Below are 25,671 nucleotides of genomic sequence, written 5' to 3' on the forward strand. Positions count from 1 at the left end.
TGTAATGTCTTTGTCTTTGGTAACCTTCTTTAATTTTGAGTTTATTGTGTCTGACATTAGTATAGTCATTTCTATTTTGATTACTGTTTGCAAGCAATATCTTTTTCTATCCTTTAACATTCTATCTATTTCTGTCTTTGACTCTAAAGTGCGTCTCCTGTAGACAGCATATAGTTGGATCATGTGTTTTTATCCATTCTGCCAATCTCTTTTGATTGGAGAGTTTAATCCATTTACATTTAAAATAATTACTGATAAGGAGGGACTTCTGTCATTTTGCTATTTTCTATATGCCTTATAGCTTTTTTGGTCCACTTACTGCATTGTCATCTTTTGTGTTTAGCTGATTTTTTGGGGGGGAGGGATATTTCCTTTTTTGTGTATTCTGTAGCTATTTGGGGGAGTTACTCTGGGGATTACATTTAACATCCTGAAGTTATAGCACTAATTTGAATCTATACTAGCTTAACTTAAAACACACAAAAACCTTGTTCCTTTATGCTCTGTTCCCACCCTTTTTGGTTACTGATGTCACAGAATTACATCTTTATATAGTGTATACTTAAAACCTAAACTAATAATTCTTTTGAATGGGTTAGTCTCTTAAATTACATAGAAAACGGATGCCTGGGTGGCGCAGTCATTAAGTGTCTGCCTTCAGCTCAGGGTGTGATCCCAGCGTTCTGGGATCGAGCCCCACATCAGGCTTCTCTGCTGGGAGCCTGCTTCTTCCTCTCCCACTCCCCCTGCCTGTGTTCCCTCTCTCACTGGCTGTCTCTGTCAAATAAATAAATAAAATCTTTTAAAAAAAATTACATAGAAAACAAGATTTGGAGTTATACACTGAAGTTATAATAATACTAGCTTTTAGAACTATTTTTTTTCTTTAAATGTATTACTCTCAAATCATGTAGAGCACAAAAAGTACAGCTATAAACCATTATTATAATAACACTAGCTGTAATTGCACATGTACTTCCCTTTATCAAGATGTTTATTTCTTTATATAGCCTTGAGTTACTGTCTAGTGTGCCTTTATTTTACCTCGCAGGACTCTCTTGAGCATTTCTTAAAAGGCAGGTCTAGTGGTATTGAACTCTCCTAGCTTTTGTTTTTCTGGGAATGTCTTAATTTCCTCTCACTTTCGAAAGGCAGTTTTGCCAGATACAGAATTCTTGGCTGAAAATTTTCTTTTTGTGCTATTTGCCCACTGCTGTCTGCCCTCCAAAGTTTCCGATGAGAAGTCTGCTGATAATCTTACCCTGGATCTGATGACTCAGCTTCTCTCTTGCTTCGGTCCAGATTCTTTCTCTTGAAAATTAGATTATGTGGTGTATCTGAATTCCCCTTATTTGAAGTTCATTGACCTTCTTGGATGTTTATATTCATGTCTTTTATCTAATTTAGGAAGTATTCAGCTATTAGTTCTCCAAATACTCTATCCCTTGTTCTACCTCTTCTAGGACTTCCGTGATGCATGTTGATGTGCATTTTGGTGTCCTACGGGTCCCTTAAGCTCTGTTTGGATTTTAGTCTTTTTTCTTTTCATCAGACTCCATAATTTCCTATCTTTCAAGTTCGTGGAGTCTTCTCTCTCAAATCTGCCTTTGAATCCTTCAAGTGAATTTTTCATTTGTTGTACTTTCCAGCTCAAGAATTTCTTTGTTTCCTTTTAGATTTTCTATTTCTTTATTCATGTTTTCATCTTGTTTATACTCTTTATTGACTTTGTCCATCTTTCTTTAGATCTTCAAATGTCTTTTTGATATCTTTGTTTAGTATATTTGCCATCAGATCTTCTTCAGAGACTGTTTCTATTGATTCCCCCTGCCCCACCTTTGGGCCCTACTTTCCTGTTTCTTTTTATGCCTTGGAACTTTTTTCACTGTTGAAAACTGGACATTTGAATCTAATAAAGTAGTAACTCTAGATAGAGCAAATTCTCCTCCTTTCTCAAGGTTTTCTAATTTGTTGTATTTTTGGACTGTTATGGGCTGTTTCCATGCTGAGGGTTAGCCTGAGCTGTAAACTTAAGGTCTTCTCAGGTCTTTTTGGAGCCTTTTGGTGGTCATGAGCAGTTATGTTCTAATTTTCTCCATATATGCAGTTGTTTTTGAATGTCCCAGTCAATATTTTAAGATTTACTTGAGAGAGTGTACACGAGAAGGGAGGGGCAGTGGGAGAGAGAGGGAGACTCCCCCTGAGCAGGGAGCCTGAAGCGGGGCTTGATTCCAGGACCCTGTGATCATGACCTGAGCCGAAGGCAGATGCTCAACTGACCAACCCACCCAGGTGCCCCTGAATGTTCTAGTCCTTAGTGTCTGGCTTTTAAAAAGGGGAGAAAGAGAAAAATGAAGGGGGAAAACAAAAGAGTGCTGGTCCTTTAAGTTCCCTGGATGTTCCGCCCACTGGAGGGGCTTAAAGCATCAGAGAGAGATGCTGCATCAGCAGTGGCTACTTGCCTCTTTGTCTGCATCTCTGATCAGAAGCAGCAATGATCAGGGCCCAGCTCTCCAATGTTTGGAGTATAGTGGTCCTTTTGCTCACCCTGGCTCCTGCAACCTGCTCCAGGAACACATGTACTCAGAGAGATGGGTAGCTGCTGCCTTACTAAGGGCTGAAATTGACATAAATTCATCACAATTTACCTTCCAAGCTTTCCCTGGTGGTTGTAAGCCTTCAGTAGGTCCCAGGGTTCCAAAATAGTTGCATTGGGCAGATTCTACCAGAGCAATTATTGCCTAGGTGGGGAAACAGATTCCTGGTGTTCCATGCTCTGCCATCTTAGAATCCTCCACAGGTGTATGTGTATTTTTGAAATTTACTTGATATTGCCAAATTGGAACCCTTCCTCCTGTGACATATGAAAAATTGTGTGCATTTATATTCATATTAGCAGTTTACTAGAGTGCACATTTTCTGTCCATGACAGCATTGGGCGTGTTTAATCTATCTTTCCTTCTTTCTTTCCTTCTTTCTTTCTTTTTAGTTGTACTGTTGACTTGCAATGTTTCATTAGTTTCAGGTGTATAATCTTTTTTATTTTTGCTAATCTTATAGGCAAAAAAATTAATTTATTTGCATTTATTTTTTAGTAAGAAAGAAAGCTATGTTCTGTGAATTGCTGTTCATAATATTTTGACAAATGCTTTAAATTTGGTTGTAGTCCTCTATATTTGGTTTGAGGCTTGGTAAAATATGAGAGAGAAAACAAAGGAATGATAAGTATGGTCATTCCTGGATCTTTATAATTTAGTTTTTTCTATTCAAGGTATTTTGCACAGGTGTTGAATGTGTTATATTTCAGCCTTATGTTTTTATAGTAATGACCATATTCTAATTTTATGTCTTGTTATTGTAATAAACAACTATTTGTAAAATATTGTGGGTCTATAAAAGCATTCTGTCCTACAATGTTACAACAGCTCATGAGGTTATTTGGAGATGAGGAAGCTGAGGATTTGAGAGATTAAGAAACTTGACTGAATGTCTAATGCATCTTTTCAATAATAAAAAGGGCAAAGGAGTCTCAGCGTCAAGTTCAGGCCCTGCAACTGATTCATTTAGTCAGTTCTTGTGTCTATCTTATTAGCTGCAAAGTGAAGATGATTTTTTTCCCTTTTTGTATTATCAGATAGTGTCCAAATGTGGATTATGCTATTAGATAATAGCAATATTATTATTTTTAAATCTAGAAATGAACAGTGAAGCAGAACAGCAGCTTCTCCATCATGCCAGAAATGGCAACGTTGAAGAAGTTCGACAGTTACTAGAAACCATGGAAAGAAATGAAGTAATTGCTGACATTAATTGCAAAGGTAAGCTTTGAGTGGACTTTTTAGCTTTCTCTTGTGACTATGCATCACTCTGTCACTTACTTAGCACTGATCTTTTTGGTCTTGCTAGAAATAAATTCTCATCTTTTATTCTAGAAAGAACCTTCATAAGAGTGTGTAAAAGGTCTCTTGTAGTCCTAAGTCAGAAATCGAGATCTAGTCTTAAGGTCTAGGGTCCATGACAATTTTATCAGTTATAAGATGCATACTATGATAGGGTATTGTAATTAAAGCAGCAGGTTTGAGTGTTTACTATATGCCCAGAGTTCTGTGAAGTACTTTGCAGGTGGTGGTAGGTAGGATCCCTGCCCTCACTGAGACTAGTGTAGTAGATTAATAGATCAGACTAGTCTATACTACACAGTATATACCAGAATATGGAACCCCAGGGTGTCATGAGATCCCATTGGAGAGATATGAAACTAGAACTAAAAGGATTAGCTTCTTTTTATTATTATTTTTTAAGATTTTATTTATGTATTTGATAGAGATACAGACAGCCAGCGAGAGAAGGAACACAAGCAGGAGGAGTGGGAGAGGAAGAAGCAGGCTCCCAGCGGAGGAGCCTGATGTGGGGCTTGATCCCAGGACTCTGGGATCATGCCCTGAGCCGAAGGCAGACGCTTAATGACTGAGCCACCCAGGTGCTCCTAAAAGGATTAGCTTCTTAGAGAAAATGATCCTAAGGTGATCTGTGAAGAGTGTGTAGGACTTAACCAGGTGAAAATAGAAAAAGTGTTCAAGGGAGAAGATCTAGCATGTGCCAAGGTCCTGAAGTGAGAGGCAACCTAGGTGGCAAGGGCCTGCAGGCAGGAGGGGTGAGGAATAAAGTTAGGTAGGTAAGCAGCAGCCAAATCCTAATGCACCCTGTGTAGCAAGGTTGTAAATATTGCACTCTGGTGTGCAGAGAAGAAGAATCTATTTTCTAAAATGGCTCTGGTATTTCAACAAGCACCTTCTCATTCTTGAGTATGGAAGACTAAGTGTTAGTCTTTGGGTACCTCAAGCTCAATTGCTTTTTGATAAATGGTCTTGCAGAGCCTCTCAACTCTTCTTTCCCCATCTCCCCTAAGGTGGCCTTTAAATGTAAAGGTGAACCTTGTGTGTGTCTGTAGCCTTTGGTTCTTCAGTAACTCTTTTCTTCCTAGTGCTCCGTAAGCTTTTGTAGCTGAACTTGAGGACAAAATCAAACTTGCGTCTCTGTTTGTCATACAAATGGTGCTCCTTGGCTGTTACTTTGTGGCTGCCTTGCAGGTGGGTGCTAGGATAGGTGGCTGCTCAGAGATCTTTTCCTGTCATCCCAGATGCCACTTGCCTGTTCTTGGTGTTCCCTCGGTTCATGAAGAGGAGCACCCTGTCTCTGCCTTTGTCTTTCTTCCAGTCCTCTGTCTCAGATGCATATTTTATTCTGCTGTGTCACACTCTTCTCCTGTCCTAGGGCAATAAACCTGGCTTCAGCCACAGTGGGGAAGGATTATTATTATTATCTTTGCAGTAGGGAGGAAACTATGATCTGACTTTTCCAGAAAATGAGTTGGTTTTTGGTATGCTAAAGGAATTCTAAAAATCCTTCTGGTCCTTCACCAAAGATCAGTTCTTAATCTTTATCTGGGGATGCAATTTTGAAAGCTAAAAACATTCCTGGCATTTGAAAATCCTAATAACCTTTATTATCTACCTTTCCCACCCTCACTTATGGCTATTTCAGGCTAATTGGTAGGAAGTCATCTATTTAGAAATGTAAAACTATGAAACAGATATGAGTGCTTTTTCAAAATTTCATTGTTACACCTGCCAGTTAGACTTTGTCGTAAGGGCAGTTTAAAGGACTTATGTAGGGGAATGGCACACCAGGTGATGTGCAGTTCCTCGAAGGAAATGAATAGGGAGAGGTGGGGTGGGGTGTGAGTTGTGTTTGCCCATGGGGATGGATCATCTGTGCCAGGCATTTCTAGGATTTCTATTGGATTTGTTTTTTTCCAAACCCTGAGAAATTTGAGAAGATGATGTGAAACGTACTATAATTCAAGAATTAAAGTTTAACAACCAACGTAGAGATGTTATTGGTTGGAAGGAATTATCGATGTCAAGTTGAAAGCGAGAGAAGGAAGTGCTGACCTGTGGTTGAAGGTTAAGGCCAGTATTTCTAGGATAGGGGAACAAAATTTTTTGGATATCCATGGTAAGTAGTAAAGAGTATAAAAAATGAAGTATTTTAACATAGGATTTTGGAAATTCTGATTTCTTGGTCCAGAATTTTACCTGGAAACGCTAGACATGAGACAAGTTCAGAAGCTGTTACAGTAACTTAGAGGAGACCCTTATGGGTTAGTTGGGAGTGGAAGCAATGGGAATGGCAACAAGTAGATGTAATTAACATTTAGGGGGTAGAATCAATAGGACTAACTGAATTTGGGGGGTGAAAAAGTAGGAAAAGGGCAAGAGTGTTGCTTATTTCTGACTTGAGAAACAATTTGAATAAGGGAAATTCATCGTGAATACAAATGTGGAGAGAAGTAGTAGTTTTTGTGTGTACATTTGACCCTTGAAAAACACAGGGTGAAGGGGCACCAACCCCTTTGCATAGTAAAAAATCCACGTATGACTTTTGACTCCCCCAAAACTTTAATAGCCTACTGTTGACCATAAGCCTTACTGATAATAGTCAATTAACATATATTTTGTATGTTGTATGTATTATGTACTGTATCCTTATAATTAAGTAAGCTAGAGAAAAGAAAATACTAAAAAAATCATGAGAATATATTTAAAATGTTTATTGACTAAAATCCGTATGTGAGTGGACCCCCACAGTTCAAAACCCATGTTGTTCAGGGGTCAACAGTGTACATACAAAATGACAGATGAGCTCAGCTTTGTACTTTTTGAGCACTACGTATTTTGTATTATCCAAATGGAGGTGTCTGGTAAAGAGTTGGAAAGTGGAATATGGGTTTTGAAGTCAATAGTACATTAAAAGTGAAAGCAGTGTTTTCCACTCCTGGGCCAGGAGATACCATTATTGGAGATACCAATAATGAAGGACCCATTGGACAGTGGAACTTGCAAAGGATCCTGAGAGAACTGCCGAAAAAGGGAGAGAAACCCCTGTGGCAGCCTGGAAGTCATGTGGGCCATGCTGTCCAGTGACATAGTGCTGTGGCAGCTGAAAAATGCCCCTGGGATTCGGTGACAGCATTTGTGGATTAAAATTTGAGGACCATTTGAATGACGTGGTGGGAGATGAACCTGGTCTGCCATGGGGAGTGGGGGACTGATGGGAATGAAGGGGGTGGAAAGAGCAAGTGCAGGCAGAGCGGGAGGGGAGAGTGAGGAGGACAGTAGCTGTTAGGGAGAATGCGATCAGAGAGGTCTTTTGTTGCTCTTGTTTGTAAGATGGAAGAGACCTGAGTGTTTACTTCTTCCTTACTCATAAGTGAAGAGGGAGAGGTGGACGATAAAGGAGAAGAGTTCCTGAGAAGCAGAAAGGGCTGGAATCCAGGACACAGGAGCTGGATTAGTCTTAGACATCAGGAGGGGAGGATGGAAGAATGCCTGTAGATAGTGGTGTGGTGGTAGATTTGGCTCCAGGAAGCCCCAGGAATTCCATGAAAACCTTTTCTCATTGCAAAGCTAAGAGACCGAGGTCCTTTGTCAAGGGGTGGTGTTTGAGTAAGAAGCTTGGGGAAGAGCAGGGGTGACTTGAAGTGCATGTTGTGCAATGTAGGAGAGACGCCTGAATAGGGTAGTACAAGAAGGATTGCCAAGCAGTGCCTAGAGCCTAGATGAAGCAGGAGATCTTGAGTTTTAGGTGCCGTGAATCTACAGGGTTGTGTTATTTTTCTTCTACCACTCTGTTCGGCAACCTGGGTATAGTTACAGAAAAATCAAGCTGGTGCACTTACCAGGCTTTGGGGTTTTTGTAGGCTCCTGCAACAGAGTTATGGAGGGGATTGGTAAAGAAGTTGAAGTGAGGGATCAAAATGCTGGATTTATTGAAGGAAAGTAAAGATGAAGGTGTTCACGTACATGAGAAGTGGTTAAAGAAGAAAAGGGCTGATTCGTTTGAACAAGTATGGCAGTATACCTGTGTGAAGAAGCTGGAGAGTGGGGAGTTTGTGAGCTCGGAGATGATGATGACCTCCAGTCTCTGGCCCTGGGACTGGGCATGTAACATCGAGCAGAGGCAAAGTTTGCGGGGAAAGGAGGAAAGCTGAGAAACCGAGAGACCGGGATACCAAATGAGTAGTGGACACTGCTAGGACCGTGGCACAGTTTGCATGGGGAGAGAGACTGTTCCCCAGGGTTACTTGGGGGTGGGGGGCGAGCCAGTGGGAGGCTGGTAGACGGCATCAGAGAAGGTGTTTGAGGTTTAATGGCAGAAGTCTCAAAAGAAGGGTTGTAATGTGAGTGGGGTCCTTGACTAGAGACAGCATTGGGTTTTGATGGGGAGGTTCACATGGTTACTGTTGTGTGAGGACCAGTGGGGGTGTGGGAGTTATCTGGGGAGGCTCAGCCTGAGGAGTAAAGGAGGGTCCTTGTCATCAGGAAGAAGTAGGTTTCAGTTAAGGACAGAAGGTAAAAGAAATATTCCATGAAAAAGTCTGTGGCTCTAGAATTTGACTCTGGAATTACAGGTTCCAGAGGGCACACATTTTAGAGGAAACAGCTGTGGGTGTTTGGGTAAGTGGCAGACAATCCCAGGACACTGTTGGTGGTGGCAGTCCCTCAGGGAGCTGTCAGAGGCTTGTTCTGGGTGCACTGAGGTTGGTGCTTGGGGTTTCTGTTGGCTCCAAATCAAATCCAGGAAGTGAGGGCAGCCTTTAAACCTCTAGCTCCTCCCAAGGAGTGCTCCCTGGGCGGCAGCATGCTCCTGGGCTTTGGTACACCCTCCAGGGTGCTGGGCTTTGGAATTTGATAGGCTGTATGCTTTTAAGCCTGATTTGGAATTTTGATAACCTTCTGGAGCTATCTGCACTCTATGCTATAGTGCCCTATGGTTTTTTTTTTTTCTTCCTTTTTTTGAGTTGAATCGTATGTTTTTTGTTGTACTCAGTTATTCTATACCTCTCCTCAGCAAGGATCGGACATTTCATTGCTCTTAACTTTGGTTCTTGTTATCTAGTTGGACTCTACCACTCTGGTAACCCATATCCTCATTACTTGAGATTTCATCTGAAGTCAGGGCTCCCATTTTCTGTCACTATTTGCAGAGCTAACAGCTTTCCAAATGCTGCAGAAAAGATTCTTTATCAATTCCCTCTTTCCATCCACCCTTCCTAACATGACACAGAGGTGCTTTTCGTGAAATACTGTGCTGAGAGAACCAGATCTTTGCTAGATGATGGGGAGATGATTAGAGACTCAGAACCTTGGAGCCAACTAGACATTATCTACTTTGAATGCAACTCCCATGGCCTCTCCCTCGACCCTTTTAAGAAGGAGGACATTGAGTTAGGAAGGTGGCACCAGAATCTGGATCTTATGGGTTCTAATCCATTATAGTTGTTACATTTCTTACTATGTCCTGTCTCTTACCTCTCATTCATCAGCAGTGCAATGTGAAGGGGAGATTTGCTAGTGTATGGGAATACCTTGGTAAAGAGAAATTTTATTGTAAAATTATCTATATAACAAATAAAAATGCCTTATATTTTCCCATTTTTAGGAAGAAGTAAGTCTAATTTAGGCTGGACACCTCTTCATCTGGCATGCTATTTTGGACATAGGCAAGTGGTCCAGGATCTGTTAAAGGTATGTTTATAGCTTTAATTTTTAAATGAGTAAAATACTGCTATTATGGAAATTACAAAAGTCTTAGAAAAGCCGACTAACCATAATGGTTTATTTAACACTAACACACTTTGCTAAGTACATGAATTAGGTTAGCTTGATGATTAATTAAAATTCTATTCTTTTAGTCATTTGATTTTTTTTATTGACTTTTTAGAATTACAAAAGTGAATATATGAATTAATGTGAAGATATTAGTTTTTAATATGACAGTTAAAAAAAAATAACCAAAGCACATCCTAAATAATTCAAAAATGATGCCAGAATCTCTTAATGAGCACCATATGATTTAAGAGCTCACATTTTTTCTATGATAACTTTTCACATTGGTATTTCTGAAATTGTGGATTGTCTTAAAATTGGGCTGTATGTTTAAATAGCGGCATCTTTTTCTTTACTGAAAAGTTACCGGATTTTCTCCACCAATTTAATATTTCATTCACAGCTCTTTTCTCAGTATGAGGGTTTCTAAAGTAGAGTGAAGGTCTGTAGATTTTTGAAGGAAAATAGCTTTTTACTCTTCTACCTACCAGGTAGACTTTTACCTTTCAAGAAGCTTTACTGTTTTACTATGAATTGAATTAAATTTTAGTAATGACAACCAATGAATATTAACATTTTAATTTTGAGATATTTAATATATTTTTGGGGTGCCTGACTGGTTCATTTGGTAGAGCATGCAACTCTTGATTTCCGGGTAAGTTTGAGCCGCCATGTTGGGTGTCAAGATTACTTCTTAAAAATAAATTCTTTAAAAAGTCTTAAGGAATTCTTTTCACTTTTGTGTGTTGACATGTGGAAGGTATCTAAAATTCTCATGTTTGTCAGGCTGGTGCAGAAGTGAATGTATTGAATGACATGGGAGACACGCCGCTTCATCGAGCTGCCTTTACAGGACGAAAGGTGAAAATATTCCATGTTCAGTGTTTGCAAGTGAAATATTTGGAAGATCAGTCACATGGTTTTTTATAACTCTATGAATAGCAACTGGGCAAAGCCACAAGAAATACATAAGCCAGTACTTTGGGTCACAAGGTCACAAGCTTAGAATCAAACAATGAGGTCAGGTACTTCCACTCTGGCATCCTGATAGGAGCTCTTTCAGTCCCTGCTCCTGTCCTCTAGGGATGGGGAACTCCTGATTGTTCCTTTTTTTAAAAAAATATGCTCATTGAGGTAGAATTTTATGTTGCGTGAAACTCACCTACGGTAAATGCACATTTCAGTGATTCTTGGTACATTTACACAGTTGCGCAGCCCTCACAATCCAGTTTTAGAACATTTCCGTCAGCTCACAAAGCTTCCTCATGCCTGTTCGTGTTCATTCCCTGCTGGTCTCCCACGCCTCAGGCTACCACCGATTGGCTTTCTATCTCTAGGATGTTTGTCTTTTCTAGAAATTCTTATAAACAAAGTCACCCAAACCTTTGTGTCTGGCTTCTTTAATTTAGCATGCTCTTGTTGTTATCCATGCCATAGCATCCACATATCGGTAACTTCTTCCTTTTTATGGCTTAATAACATTCCATTTTATGGCTGTACCACATTTTTAATCTTTTCACTGTTTACTGGAAGGACTCTTTTCCTATTACATTGTGTTGGCACCCTTGGTGAAATGAATTGACCAGAAATTTCTAGACTTTTTGTTGTCTTCCTTTGAGCTGTATCGTTACATCAGTACTATACTGTTTTTATTACAGTGGCTTTATAATTGAGTTTTGATATTGGGTGGTCTGAGTTTTCCAACTGTGATTTAAATTTTTTTTGGCTATTTTCAGTCAAAAGTTTGTATTTCCATGGGCACCTGGGTGGCTCATTCGGTTAAGTGTCCGACTCTTGGGTTTGGCTTAGGTCATGATCGCAGGGCCATGAGATCCAGCCCAGCATTGGGCTCTGCACTCAGTGCGGAGTCTACTTGAGATTCTCTCTGCCCACCTCCCCCCACTTGTTCGCTGCCCCCCCCCCAGCCAAAATAAATAAATATTTAACAAAAAGTTTTTATTTCCATATAAATTTTAGGATCATGATAATTCCTACAGAAATACCTGTTGGGATTTTGATGTTGTGTTGTCTAGAATCCATAGATCCATTTGGAAAGAACGGCCACTTTAACAACATTGAGTCTTCCAATCCATGAATGTGAAATGCCTGTTCCTTTATTTAGATCTTTAATTTCTCCTGGCAATGTTTTGAAGTTTTCCATGTGCAGATCTTATACTCCTATTAAATTTATTTCCAGGCGTTGTATTCTTTTTGATGCTATTTTGAATGGAATTTTTCTTTTAATTTGCTTTTCTGATTTCTTGTTGCAACTATATGGAAGGACAAGTTGGTCTTTTGTTGTTAGTCTGAATCCTGTGTCCGTGCTGAACTTGTTCATTAGTTCTAGTAGGTTTTTATAAATTCCATAGGATTTTTCTACGCACTGGATCATATCATCTGAGAGAAAGACAAGTGTACTTCCTTTCCAATCTGGATGGTTTTCCCCTGCTCTTTATTTTACTAGATCCTAGTATACTGTTGAATAAATATGATGAGAGTAGAAATCCTTGTTTTTTGATCCTAGGGGAATAGTATCTAGTATTTTACCAGTAAGTATGGTGTTTGTGGGTTTCTCTTAGATGCTCTTAATTAGGTTGAAGTGTTATTCTATTTCTAGTTGGTTGAAAGTTTTTATCATTAATGGATGTCAAATGCTATTCCTGTCTTTTGAGATAATCATGTGATTTTTTAAATAGTCTATTAATATAGTATATTACATTAATTTGGGGATGTTAAGCATTCCTGTGTAAATCCCACTTGATATTGGATAATTGTTTTTATGTGTTGCTGGATTCTGTTTGATAATATTTTAAGGGTTTTTTGGGTCTATATTCATGAGAGATACTGCTTTATAGTCTTGTTTCCTTGAGATTTGTTTATTTGACTTTGGTAACAGGGTGATAGTGGCCTTATAGAATGAGTTGGAAAGTGTTCTCCTGTTTTCTGAAATAGTTTGTGAAGGATTGGTATCATTAGTTCTTTAAATATGTGGTAGAATTCACCAGGTAAGCCGTCTGTGCTTGGACTTTCTGTGTGGGAAGGTTTTAAATTACTGAAACAACTTTATTATATGTAGGTCTGATTTTCTGTTTCTTCCTGAGTCTACTTTGGTTATTTTGTCTTTCTGCATATTTTTCCATTTCACCTAAGTTGTCTAATTTCTTGGCATAAAGTTAATAATCTCCTGTGATTTTTTCATCTGTAGGGTTGGTAATGATAGCCGCTATTTCATTTGTTTTGGCTAATTCGTGTAATCTTTTTGTCTTGGTTAGTTTGGCTAAAGATTTATCAATTTCATTCTTTAAGACTAGACATATGATTTTATTGATATTCCTTATTTTTCTGTTTATTTCATTAATTTCTGTTCTTACCTTATTTCTCTCTTCTGCTTTTTAGTTTTCTTTTTTTTCCTTAAAGTGAAGGCTTAGCTTATTGATTTGAGTCGTTTGTTCTTTTCTAGTACAGGCATTTAAAGCTATAAATTTTCACTTTAGCAGTATACATTTTGACATGTTGTGTTTTTGTTTTCTTTTAAGATACTTTCTGACATTTTTGTGGTTTCTTCTTTGACCCATAGGGAAGTAAGGATTATTTAGAAGTATGTCTGCCACATATTTGGAGATTTTTCCGAATTTCTTTCCATTGTAGATTTCTGATTTCCCTTATGATCAGATAACATACTTCTATTTATTGAAGAATATGAAATTCTTTTAAAATTTATTAGGGGGTTGCATGGGTGGTTCAGTCTGTTAAATGTCCAACTCGTGATTTCAGCTCAGGTCTCGATCTCTTGAATTCTTGTGAATTCAAGCCCCATGTTGGGCTCCATGCTGGGCATGGAGCCTACTTAAAAATAAATAAATATAATTTATTAGGAATTAACTTATGGTATAGGATTTGATCTACTTGGGAGAATGTTCTTTGAGTGCTTGAGAAGAATGTATATTATGTTTTGGGGGTGTAGCATTCTATAAATGTCCAATGGGTTAGTTGATAGCGTTGTTCAAATCATTTATCCTTAACTGATTTTCTGTTTTATCAAATATTGAGAGTGTGGTATTAAAGTCTAGCTATAATTCTGGAATTCTGTAGTTTCAGTTTTGTCAGTTTTTGCTTTATGAATCTTGGGGCCCTTTTAGGTCCATATCCATTTATAATGGGGTTATATGGAATATATTACATACCGTATATCTTCCTCATGTATTGATATTTTTTATTACAAAATGTTTTTGCCTTCAGTAATATTTGTCATAAAGTTTTATTATATAGCTAGTCTAGCTGTCTTATGGTTACTGGTTGCATTATATATTTTTTTCTACCTTCCCCCCCCCAACTTCTAGCTTTGAGTATAAAGTCTATCTCTTGTAGATAGCATATGATTCAGTTGTGTGAGGTTTTTCTTTTTTAGTATAGTTGACACAATATTACATGCATTTCAGGTGTACAGCTCTGTGATTCGACAAGTTTTTTATACCTTATGCTATGTTCACAGCAAGTGTAGCTACCATCTGTCCTATTACATCCGTATTATAATATCATTGAATATATTCCTTGTGCTCTGCTTATTTCAGTGGCTTACTCATTCTGTAACTGGAGGCATGTATCTCTTCTCCCCTTCTCCCATTTTACCCACTTCCCAGCCCCCTTCTCCTCTGGTAACCATTAGTTCTCTGTATTTATAGTTCTGATTCTGCTTTTTGTTCACTCATTTTTTTATAGACTCCTTTTATGAGTGGAATATAGCATATTTGTCTTAGTCTGACTTATTTCACTTCGCATAATACCCTCTAGGTCCACGCATATTGTCTCAAATGGTGCAGTTGCATCCTTTTTTATGGCTATGTAATATTCCTCGTGTGTGTGTGTGTGTGTGTGTGTGTGTGTGTGTGCGTGCGTGTGTGTGTGTGTGTGATCTTCCTTATCCATTTATCTATTGATGGACACTTAGGTTGCTTCCATGTCTTGACTATGGTAAAGAATGCTGCAGTAAACAGGGTACACCTTTTTGAGTTTTCATTTTCTCTGGGTAAATGTCCAATAGTGGAATTATTGGATTATATGGCATTCCTATTTTTAATTTTTTGAGCAACCTCCATAGTGTTTTCCATAGTGGCTGTACCAATTTACATTACTACCAACAGTGAGTGCATGGGGGTTCCTTTTTCTCCACATCCTCGCCAACACTTGTTTTCTTGTCTTTTTGATTTTAGCCATTCTGACAGGTACAAGGTGTTATCTCATTGTGGTTTGATTTGCATTTCCCTGATGAGTGATGTTGAGCATATTTTCATGTGTCTTTTGGCCACCTGTTCAGTTGTGTGTTTTTTATCTAGTCTGACAGTTTCTGCCTTTTGATTTAATGTTTATTCACATTTAATAACAATTTTTGGTTTACATCCTTGATTTTTGTATTTGTTTTCTATGTCTCAGATTTTTTGCTCTTCTGTTCCTCCTTTACTGCCTTTTGTGTTACAAATATTGTTTAGTGTAAAATTCTAATCCTTTGTATATTAAAGTTTTTTGAGCATATTTATAATAGCAGCTTTGCACTCTGTCTGCTAAATTCAACATACAGGCCCACTGACCCACTGACAGTCTGTTTCTCTTATCTGCAGTTTTCTCATTATGGGTGTCTTATTTCTTTGCATGTCTCACAAGTTTTTATTTAAAACTGGACATTTTTTTATAATGCATTTTAACAACTCAATTCTGACTTGTCCACTTTCAGGTTATTTTTTGTTTTATTAATTTGTCTGCATCTGTGAAATCTGGAATATGCCAGGCCTCCTGGTAGCTCTGCTCTTTCTTAAAAAAAAAAAATGTTTTAATGTTTTAGCATGGTTTCTGTTATGGACCAGATATGTCCCCCTAAAATTCATATGTTGAAATCCTATCCCTCCAATACGATGGTATTAGGAGATGGGGGTAGGTGACAGGTGGGAATAGCCTGCGGCTTCAAGGCTAAAGATGCCTGATGAGCTCGCCTGACGTTCTAGTTCCCTTGAACATGCCTCTCAATTTGTTTGTCTTTATTGAACTTCCAGCCCCATGAAATGATTAGTTTTGTTCAGTTTTACTCCCTTTTCAGGATGATAGTTCTCTGATCTCTTCGCACCACCGGAGCCAAAAATTGCTTTACCCCTTTTCCTGATTTTTTTTTTTCCGATAATTTGAATGATCTGGTAAATGACCTGTGTATGGTATAGGGTTTATTTGATTACTGACCATAGTTTAATATCCCTAAAGATTATTTTAAAATCTTACACTAAGATTTTTGTGCATTTATCACAAGTCAATAAATTTATTGTTTCACACTTTTTATTCTAATGTGTAGGTTGAACTAATTGTGTAAATTACCATGAATGAACCTTGTAAGTATGTGCTTAATAAGCATGTTTGATATAGTGCTTTTTACACCATGACATTCTGTCTGCTTGTATGTTGATACTTGCGAGCCAGATATGGAGTCTCGCTAAAGCTGAGAAAAATGTACCTTTTACAGTGTTAAAAAAAAAAAAAAACGGGTAAATTGCTATACTTGACTCTATGGTATTTCAAAAATGAGCTGCAGATAGTTTAATTTGCCTCCATATATGATCTACTCGCTCTTTACCTTCATAGCCCTGCGCTACTCGTTTTTCTTCTGTGTAAGCAAGTTCTCTGGGTAGACCTGGACCATGGGGATGGAACGGCATTCTTGACAGTGCCGCTCGGATTCTGTCTCCATAAATTCTTTGCTGACTTGCTGTAGCTGGAAGAAAGCCATGCTTTTCCAGATCTCCTAAGCATATTACATCACTTTTTTTCATCTTGTACCTTGTAGTTACTGTGGTGCATGTCTTTACTGCTAGATTGCATTAATCTTGCTTTCAAGGAATTAACACATTTCAGCTTTTGTATTTTTGACAAGCATAGCACATGTCTTTCTGCCCGTTTCTAAATACCTACATCAGATCAGCTCAGTTATCTGTACTTGGTTCTTCACATATTTGTCCATTTCTGCTGGATTCTTGAACTTCAAACATGAGACTATGCTAAATTGGACCTTAGCTTGGTTTCGAACATTAGCATATATATCATATTATCTCTTGTATGAGAAAATTTAGCTGAAGCTAAATGGGTACCTTACACAGGAAACTTGAAAAATTTATATGCTTAATATTTAAGCATGATTGAATTTTGCAGAAAGTTTAATTTCCTAATTGTCCTCATGAAAAGAATCCAATTATCTTGTTCTGATGTGATCCTTTACCAAGAATATAATTTAAAATATGGTAGTGAGATTCTGTGATTTAATAACTAGAATGAGTTGAAAAGGGATTTGGTTTGTTATTAAAGCACTTTACATTTTTGTCCTTTGGAACATTTTATAAAATCTCCCAAAGTTTTGTGAGGAACCTTCAGGATTTTCTTGGTAATTAGTGACCCCTAGTGTTGATAAAAAATAACATACCAGAATTTTAAGATGTACTTAGCATTTGTTCTTTTAAGTTTTTGTCTTTTATGATCATTATAAACTAGGCATATAATCGATACAGTAAATAATTGGACTGTGGTACTGACCTTTGTGTTGGCTTACTATTTTCTAGCAGAACTGAGAAGATGTTTTAAATGAATGCTTCCTAGGTTGTGTGCCTCAGAAATTGTGTATTTGTCACCTGGCATATAGAAGATACATATAATCCTGAGGCTTATGTAAGGTTATCTATCTTGTTTCCTAAGTTATCATCTCATGCTTATGTTTTAAATGCCTACTCTGTATCAGGCACTGCACAAATGACCTGATATGTATTGATTCATTTAATAGAAAATGACAACCCTGAAACATAGGCATAAACATTGCCATTTCTTACAGTTTGGGCTTTCCAAGAAGCCAGCTAAGCTGGAGATGAGTGTGCAACAGGTTAATTGGAGTGCTTTGGGGTCACACTGGTGGGAGAGCGGGAGGCTAGCAGGAGTGGGCAGAGGCTGAAGTCGAGCTGTGATGCGCTCTCGAGGGGTGCCTCAGCCAACTGGGGGGGGGGGGCTCTGCAGGAGAGGTGACCCTTCAGAGCTGTCCCAATTTGAGGTGAGAGAACTCAGCCTTGGTGATGGTCAGTCAGTGGGTGCAGGCTGCCCTGGGAAGGGACGTGAACTTGCGCAAGGCAGCCCTTTTCAGCTGAGGTGATCCCTGGAGTGACTGAAGGGCACTCCCAGCATCTAGGGTACTAAGTCCTTTATTCCTCAGGATGGGGCTGGACTGTGCAGCACAGCTTCAACCACAGCCCACCCTTTATTCTGCTCACATTTGCTTCTTCATAGGCTTCTGGGTGCAGCCCCTTCAGGTTCCAGTGGGCCTCTCCCCCTAGGAGAAGCTTACAGGAGGAAGGATAGTGGGGCAGACTATAGCCCCTGTTGCTGTAGCTGACCTTTGAGCCACCACTGAATCCTCTTCTTCCTCTTCTATTGTCCATTCTAGACACACCCTCCCCTTGGCTAGCACATCTGGTCTTCGTGGCTTCCAGTGCTGTGACTCAGGCCCTCATCGCTGGGGATCTGAGGAGGCCATGCCCTTCCTAAGCTTGGGGTTGCCACACTTGTTCATTTATTGTCAAAGCTGGATCACGGAATCTTGAGAGACACCTAAGTGTATCATCTGCATGCCAGACATACTCCTCCATTTCCCCATTGTGTGTAGTCCTACTTTCTTCTGATGTTCAAGTTCAGTTACTTCTGCTAAAATGGTGACTCTTCTTGCCTCTCCTTTGATACAGGAGCCGGGTGTTCAGGCACCGTTTCTCATCTTCTGGCATAGGCATCAGAGCATTATCCTTAAGTGTGGATTATGCTGCCCCAGAACCTGAAGAAGCCAGTTGGGCATTGTGCTTCCTTCTCTGTTTTAGGAAGTGCAAGATGGAATAATTTGTTCTTTACTTTGGAGACAATGTCCTGATATTACCCAGACCACTGAACCTTTAAAACGTTACTAACATGGCATAGTCCCTGAATTCTTCCTAAGATTTATTTTCTACTCCCTGGAGCATTCTGCCTTACCAAGGCTTTCAACATTCTAGTCTCTTCTTGCTCATCTCGTTCTATTAACATGATGTCATTGGTAAAGCAGACCCGTGTGATGGTCTGCAGGATGGCCAAATGGCTGAGGCAAAACTGTAAATGTATACTTTGCCTATGAGAATACAAACTGGTTTTGATCTTTTTTCCTAATTGGGAAAGAGAAGAATACATATGTCAGATTAGTTGCCGCGTCCCATGTCCTTAGGTAGTTCTAGCAAAGATAGCATGTTTTGCAGAGTGGCTATCATTGGGGCTATTTGAATTTATGAAAGTCCACTGTCATCCTCCACATTCTGTCTGGTTTTTGTCGTGTTAAACTGGTGAATTAAATGGTAATATGATAGGGACCATCAGCTCTACATTCTGAGGTTTTCTGTTTGTCTTTAAAATATGCTCCATGCCCAGTGAGGAGCCCACTGTGGGGCTTAAACTCATGACCTTGAGATTAAAATCTGAACTGAGATCAAGAGTCACTTAATCTACTGAGCCACCCAGGTGCCCCTGCATTCTGAGCTTTTTAAGGATGGCACTGATATCTGCCATTCTAACCCATATGGGGTATTTGTTTTGATTTATTTTGGCCAGGGGATGGGGGAAGGCAATTTTGGCCCTTCATTTGGCCCTTACCCTATACTATAGACCAAGGAAGCCACATGAGACTTTGCCAACAATTAAGTGCGTCTATTCCAATTATGTATTCATGGACTGGGCGGCGGGGGTGGGGCACACAGTGACTACTGGGTGTGATTGTGGACCCAGCGCATGCACTGTGAGCCAGACCTGGACCAAGGTTTCATTTATTATCTCACCTTTAAGTATTCCCCCTTTCTAAGTGAGGAGCCAGATGACACTTAGGTTCTCTTGGCATCAGTGTCAACTTGGACCTTATACCTAACAATTCCTGAAATGTTTGGATATTCCTCTTTCCCCAGTATAGTTACTTGAGTAAATGGTCGTTAGTCCCTTTGGGAATAGTCTAGGAAACTCATGGCTGTGTACATTTGGTTTGCTGTTGCAAAGTCTTTCCTTCCAGAATCTGGTCTCTCCTTTAATAGTTTTCAGTCCAAAATTGATTCAGGTCCAGAAACTGGACCAGGTGTCATGACTTCTTCAGTGACTGTCTTCAGCTTCTGACCGCTCATCATTGACTTTTTTTGATGGTATGAATTGAGTTTTTACTTGGGTGGTTCCTCGCGATATAGACAAAGCAGTGCCCACCCCCCCATAGGTGTCAAAATGCCAGAAATGCCACTGCAGACCATGAAACGTTTTATTTTAATTTTAATTTTTTTAATATTTTATTTATTCACGAGAGACAGAGGCAGAGGCCAAGGGAGAAGCAGGCTCCCCATGGAGCAGGAAGACTGAGGGGAAACTTAAAACCACGACCCTGAGCTCATGACCTGACCCGAAGGCACTCTTAACCGACTGAGCCACCCAGGTGCCTTCTCTTTTTTATTTTTGATAAAAGATAAAATTTTTATTATCTTTGATTTATTTTTATCTTTGATTTCCTTTATCAATGCTAAATAGCTTTCAGCATGCGAGTCCTTGACATGCTTTATTAGATTTAGCCCTAGGTAGTTTAGTTTTACTAATTATGAATTTTTTTTAACATTTTTTATTATGATGTTAGTCACCATACAGTAGTACATCCTTAGTTTTTGATGTAGTGTTCCATGATTCATTGTTTGCACATAATACCCAGTGCTCCATGCAATACGTGCCCTCCTTAATATCCATCACCAGCCTAGCCCAATCCCCCACCCCCTCTGAAACCCTCAGTTTGTTTCCCAGGTCCATAGTCTCTCGTGGTTCATTCCCCCTTCTGTTTACCCCCCCTTCATTCTTCTCTTCCTTCTACCAATTTCCTTGCTATTCCTTATGTTCCATAAATGAGTGAAACTATATGATAGTTGTCTTTCTCTGCTTGACTTATTTCACTTACCATCATCTCCAGTCCCGTCCATGTTGCTGCAAATGTTGGGTAATCGTTCTGATGGCTGAGTAATATTCCATTGTATATATGGACCACATCCATTCATCTGTTGAAGGGCATCTCGGCTCCTTCCACAGTTTAGCTATTGTGGACAATGCTGCTATGAACATTGGGGTGCATAAGGCCCTTCTCTTTACTACGTCTGTATCTTTGGGGTAAATACCCAGTAGTGCAATTGCTGGGTCATAGGGTAGCTCTATTTTTAACTTTTTGAGGGACCTCCACACTGTTTTCAGAAAATGGGCAGAAGATATGAACAGACACTTTTTCAATGAAGACATACAAATGGCTAACCGACACATGAAAAAAATGTTCAAAATCATTAGCCATCAGGGAAATTCAAATCAAAACCACATTGAGATACCACCCTATGCTAGTTAGAATGGCAAAAATTGACAAGGCAAGAAGCAACAAATGTTGGAGAGGATGTGGAGAAAGGGGATCCCTCTTACACTGTTGGTGGGAATGCAAGTTGATACAGCCACCGTGGAAGGTTTTAAACAAGCAGCTTGGACATAGTACATAAGATCATACTGAGTGATGATATTGTGCCTGGAAAGGCCTAGAGGATACGTTGTTAACCAAAGTGGGAAGAAATGACTGGTGGAAAAGGCACCAGCAGCACCGAAAACCTTACTGAGCATTATCTTCTGAAGTCTAGGGCTGCCATTAGGAAATGACATCGAAGACCTGGTTTACCGATAGCAGTGGGATATGCAGGGGGCATGTGTCATAGGAACCTGCAACATTAGAGGCCTGGAGGTGGCACCTAGACATCAGAAGCCAGGTGGATGCAATTATAGTACTGAGCAGTGAGTTCAGAGGGGCAAGGTCGGGAGGACCGGCCTGCAGAGAGTTATGGAAATGGCTAACAGCGTGGCATTCCTGAGGGCAAATTACATGGGCATGTGGTAGCAGATACTACTATTGTCATTTTTTCCTTTTTTTTTTTTTTTTTTTTTTTTTTGCTTTTTAACTCGTTTTTGCTGGATTGGAAGCTACCGCAGCATACAAATTCTTTAGTACCTTATTATACATTTGTTAGGCTGACATAATTCCACGGCTCCTGGTTGCTCAGTTCTGTTTCTTCTTTCTGTTCCATCCCCCTCCCTCTTCACTTTTTCCTCTTAGGTCAGTAGAGATTAGTCAAATAGTGTCTTCAAGTTTACTGATCTTTCCTCACCAGTGCCCTGATGTCTACTGATACTATTGAAGACGTTCCTTATTTCTGTTGCTGTGATTTTTTTTTTTTAAAGATTTTATTTATTTGACAGACAGCCAATGAGAGAAGGAACACAGGCAAGGGGAGTGGGAGAGGAAGAAGCAGGCTCCCAGTGGAGGATCCTGATGTGGGGCTCCATCCCAGGACTCTAGGATCATGCCCTGAGCCGAAGGCAGACGCTTAACGACTGAGCCACCCAGGTGCCCTGCTGTTACCGTGATTTTTATTTCTAGCATTTTCTCTTATGTAGTCCACCTTTTCCACTAGACCTTTTGATGTAATAATCATAGTTATTTTAAGTTCTCTGTCTGATCATTTCAACAACTTGGTCATTTCTGTGTCATTCTGTTGATCATTTTGTTTCTTGACAGTGGCTTGTTTTTCTTTTTTTTTTTTTTTTTGGTGTCTGGTAATTTTTTATGGAATGTTAAACAGTGTGTATAAGCTAGTAGAGACAGAGGTAAATAGTATTGGGCCTGGAAATGGGCATACCTCTTCTTAGTGTGGGAGGGAGGTTGAATCAGTTTAGTCTAGAGTAGGTCTGAGCTTGGGTTATGTTGTTCCCTTGTTTACCTTCGGTGCACCACTGGCTTCAAATTACTATTTCCAAATTCAGTATTGCCACTGTAGAAGTTGCAGGCTGATTTTTCTGGAGGGTTTTTTGTTGTTGCTTTGTTTTTTTTTTTGGTGTTCTTTTGTTTGTTTGTTTCCTGATGTTCCTGCTTCACCCTAAGCTTTAGGCCTTTCTGGTGTGCCTTGTGCCTCAGCGTTTCTCTCCATGCTGTTGCTTCTCCCCCATTAATGGACTACTCTTGCTTGTTCTCAGTACTTGGTAATCTTGGGGTCAGAGGAGGGGACAAAGTGAGTTGTGTTGTCCTGGTCCAGCGTACATCTTAAGCCTTGTGCCCCTCCTTAAGGGACAGGGGTTTCTTAGGTGGTTCCTCATCAGTGATCCTGCTCCAGTAACAGTAAGAGACCTTTAATGGAATGGGTCCTTGATTGTTTCTTGTCCCTCTGCTTGGTTGAAAGGATCTTCACTGTACCCTGTGGATGAAAGATTTGCTGCCCTTCTCACAGTAGTGTTATTCTTTAAAGAATAATGTAAGGCAGAAAGGCTTGCTTGGGGCTTTGTGTCTTTTCTGCAGTAGTGGCAGCTCCCTCCTCTGGGCCTGCACCACTGAGGGTAAGACTTTATCTGGTCACCTGCCTGAACCTACATCTGCCCCCCCGCCCCCGCTTTTTTTTTTTTTTTTTTTTTTTTTTTAAAGCACCAGGAGGAGTCTGCAGGTGGATAGGAGTTTCCTTTATGCCTGTGGTTCGCAGAGGTTCTGTGTTCTCACGCTAGTGTTTCAGCCTGTAGCAATTCATTAAAAATTTCAGCCAAATTCTTTTATCTGCTTGTTTGGCAGTCCCTGGCTTACTGCCATACTCATAAGTGAGCCAGTGCTTATTTGGGGGCAGTTTCCTTAGATTTCACTACAGACATATCTCAAAGATACTGCAGGTTCATTTCCAGGCAACTGCAGTAAAGCAAATATCACAACAAAGTAAGTCACATGAACTTTTTAGTATCCTGGTACATGTAAAATTTACATTTACACTGTAGTCTGTTAAGTGTGCAGTAGCATTATATCTAACAAAACAATGTATATACTTGAACTAAAAATATCTTATTGCTAAAAAATGCTAACTATCATCTGAGCTTTTTTGCTGGTGGGGGGGTCTTACCTTCATGTTGATGGTGATTGCTGAAGGTTGGGATGGCTGTGGCAGTTTCTTAAAATAGAACAAAATGAAATTTGCCACATAGATGAACTCTTCCTTTCATGAGCCATTTCTCTGTGGCATGTGATGCTGTTTGATAGCATTTTACCCATAGTAGAACTTCTTTCACAATTAGTCCACCCTCTCAAAATCCTGCCATCATCAACTAAGTTTATGTAATATTCTAGACCTTTTGCTGTTATTTCAACAATCTTTACAGCATCTTCCCCGGGAGTAGATTCCATCCCAAGAAACCACTCTTTGCTCATCCGTAAAAAGCAACTCTTCATCTGTGAAAATTCTGTCATGAGCTTGCAGCAGGTCAGTGCCATCTTCAGGCTCCACTTCTAATGCTGGTTCTCTTGCTGTTTCCACCACATCTGCAATGACTTCCTCCACTGAAGTCCGGAACCCCTCAAAGTCACCCATGAGGGTTGGAATCAGCTTCTTCCAAACTCATATTACTGTTGATAGTATTTTGTCTTCTTCTTTTGAATCACAGATGTTCTTAATGGCATCTAGAATGGTGAATCCTTTCCAGAAGGTTTTCAATTTACTCTTCTCAAATCCATCAAAGGAATCACTGTGGCAGCTATGGCCTTATGAAATGTATTAAGTCCTAAGACTTTGAAGTTGAAATTACTTCTTGATCTATGGGCTGAATAGATGTTGTGTTAACAGGCATGAAAACAATCTGTTTCATTGTACATCCTCATCAGAGCTCTTAGGTGACCAGGTGTATTGTCAATGAGCAGTAATATTTTGAAAGGAATCTTTTTTTCTGAGCAATAGGTTTCAACCGTGGGCTGAAAATATTTAGTCAACCATTTGTAAATAGACGTGGTATCATCCAAGCTTTGTTGTTCCATTTCTAAAACACAGACAGAGCAGATTTAGCATAATTCTTCAGGGCCCTAGGATTTTCAGAATGCTAAATGAACATTGGCTTCAACTTAGTCACCCACTGCAGTAGCCCTAACAGGAGAGCCAGCCTGTCCTCTGAAGCTTTGAAGCTGAGCATTGACTTCTTTCTAATTGTGAAAGTCTAGATGGCATCTTCTTCCAAAATGAGGCTATTTCATATAGATTAGAAATCTGTTGTTCAGTGTAACCACCCTCATGAATGACCTTAGCTGGATCTTCTGGGTCACTGGCGGCAGCTTCTCCATCAGCACCTGCTGCTTCACCTCGCACTTTGATGTCATGAAGGTGGCTTCTTTCCTTAAACCTCATGAAACCCCCTCTGCCAGCGTCAGACTTTTCTCCTGCAGCCTCCTCACCTCTTTCAGCCTTCACAGAATTGAAGAGAGCCGAGGGCTGGCTCTGGATTAGGCTTTGGCTTAAGGGAATGTTCTAGCTGGTTTGGTCTTCTATCCAGGCTGCTCAAACTTTCTCCACCCCAGCCATAAGGCTGTTTTACTTTCTTATCACTGTGTGTTCATTGGAGTAACACTTTTAATTTCCTTCAAGAACTTTTCCTTGTACTCACAACTTGGCTGTTTGGCCTGCTGTGGACATGCCTTCCTCACTAAATTTAATCATTTCTGGCTTGATTTAAAGTGAGAGATGCATGACTCTTCCTTCCACTTGAATGAACATTTAGAGGTCATCATAGAGGTAACTAATTGGCCTAATTTCAATATTGTGTCTCAGGGACTAGGGAGGCCGCAGGAGAGAAAGATGGGGGCGGGGGTGGGGGGAATGGTTGTTACTGGAGCAGTCAGAGCACACACAGCATTTACTGATAAGCTTGCTGTCTTCTGTGGGTATAGTTCATGGTGCCCCAAAACTATTACAGTAGTAACGTTAAAGGTCACTGATCACAGATCATTATAGCAAATATAGTAATGAAAAGGTTTGAAATAAAGTGAGAATAAGCAAAATGTGACACAGAAACATATAAAGTAAGCTAATGATGTTGGAAAAATGGTTCTGATGGACTTGTTGGATTCAGGGTTGCC

General features: G+C 39.7%; 1 protein-coding gene across 6 annotated transcripts in view; it reads left to right on the forward strand.

The window, feature by feature from the left end:
• The window catches only part of OSBPL1A (oxysterol binding protein like 1A), a 229,285-nt gene that overhangs the window by 22,388 nt on the left and 181,226 nt on the right, over positions 1 to 25,671 (forward strand). For 4 of the 6 annotated variants that reach the window (XM_044382896.3, XM_044382897.3, XM_048218561.2 and 1 more), the window contains 3 exons: positions 3,696 to 3,818; positions 9,505 to 9,590; positions 10,458 to 10,532. In XM_044382896.3, coding sequence (XP_044238831.2) covers positions 3,696 to 3,818; positions 9,505 to 9,590; positions 10,458 to 10,532 — 284 coding nt within the window. Of the gene's footprint in view, positions 1 to 3,695; positions 3,819 to 9,504; positions 9,591 to 10,457; positions 10,533 to 25,671 lie in introns of those variants that run through there. The other 2 variants (XM_048218562.2, XM_057313178.1) reach the window with 2 other exon arrangements.

This window comes from Ursus arctos, unplaced genomic scaffold (assembly GCF_023065955.2).
Source record: "Ursus arctos isolate Adak ecotype North America unplaced genomic scaffold, UrsArc2.0 scaffold_17, whole genome shotgun sequence".
Taxonomy (NCBI): Eukaryota; Metazoa; Chordata; class Mammalia; order Carnivora; family Ursidae; genus Ursus; species Ursus arctos.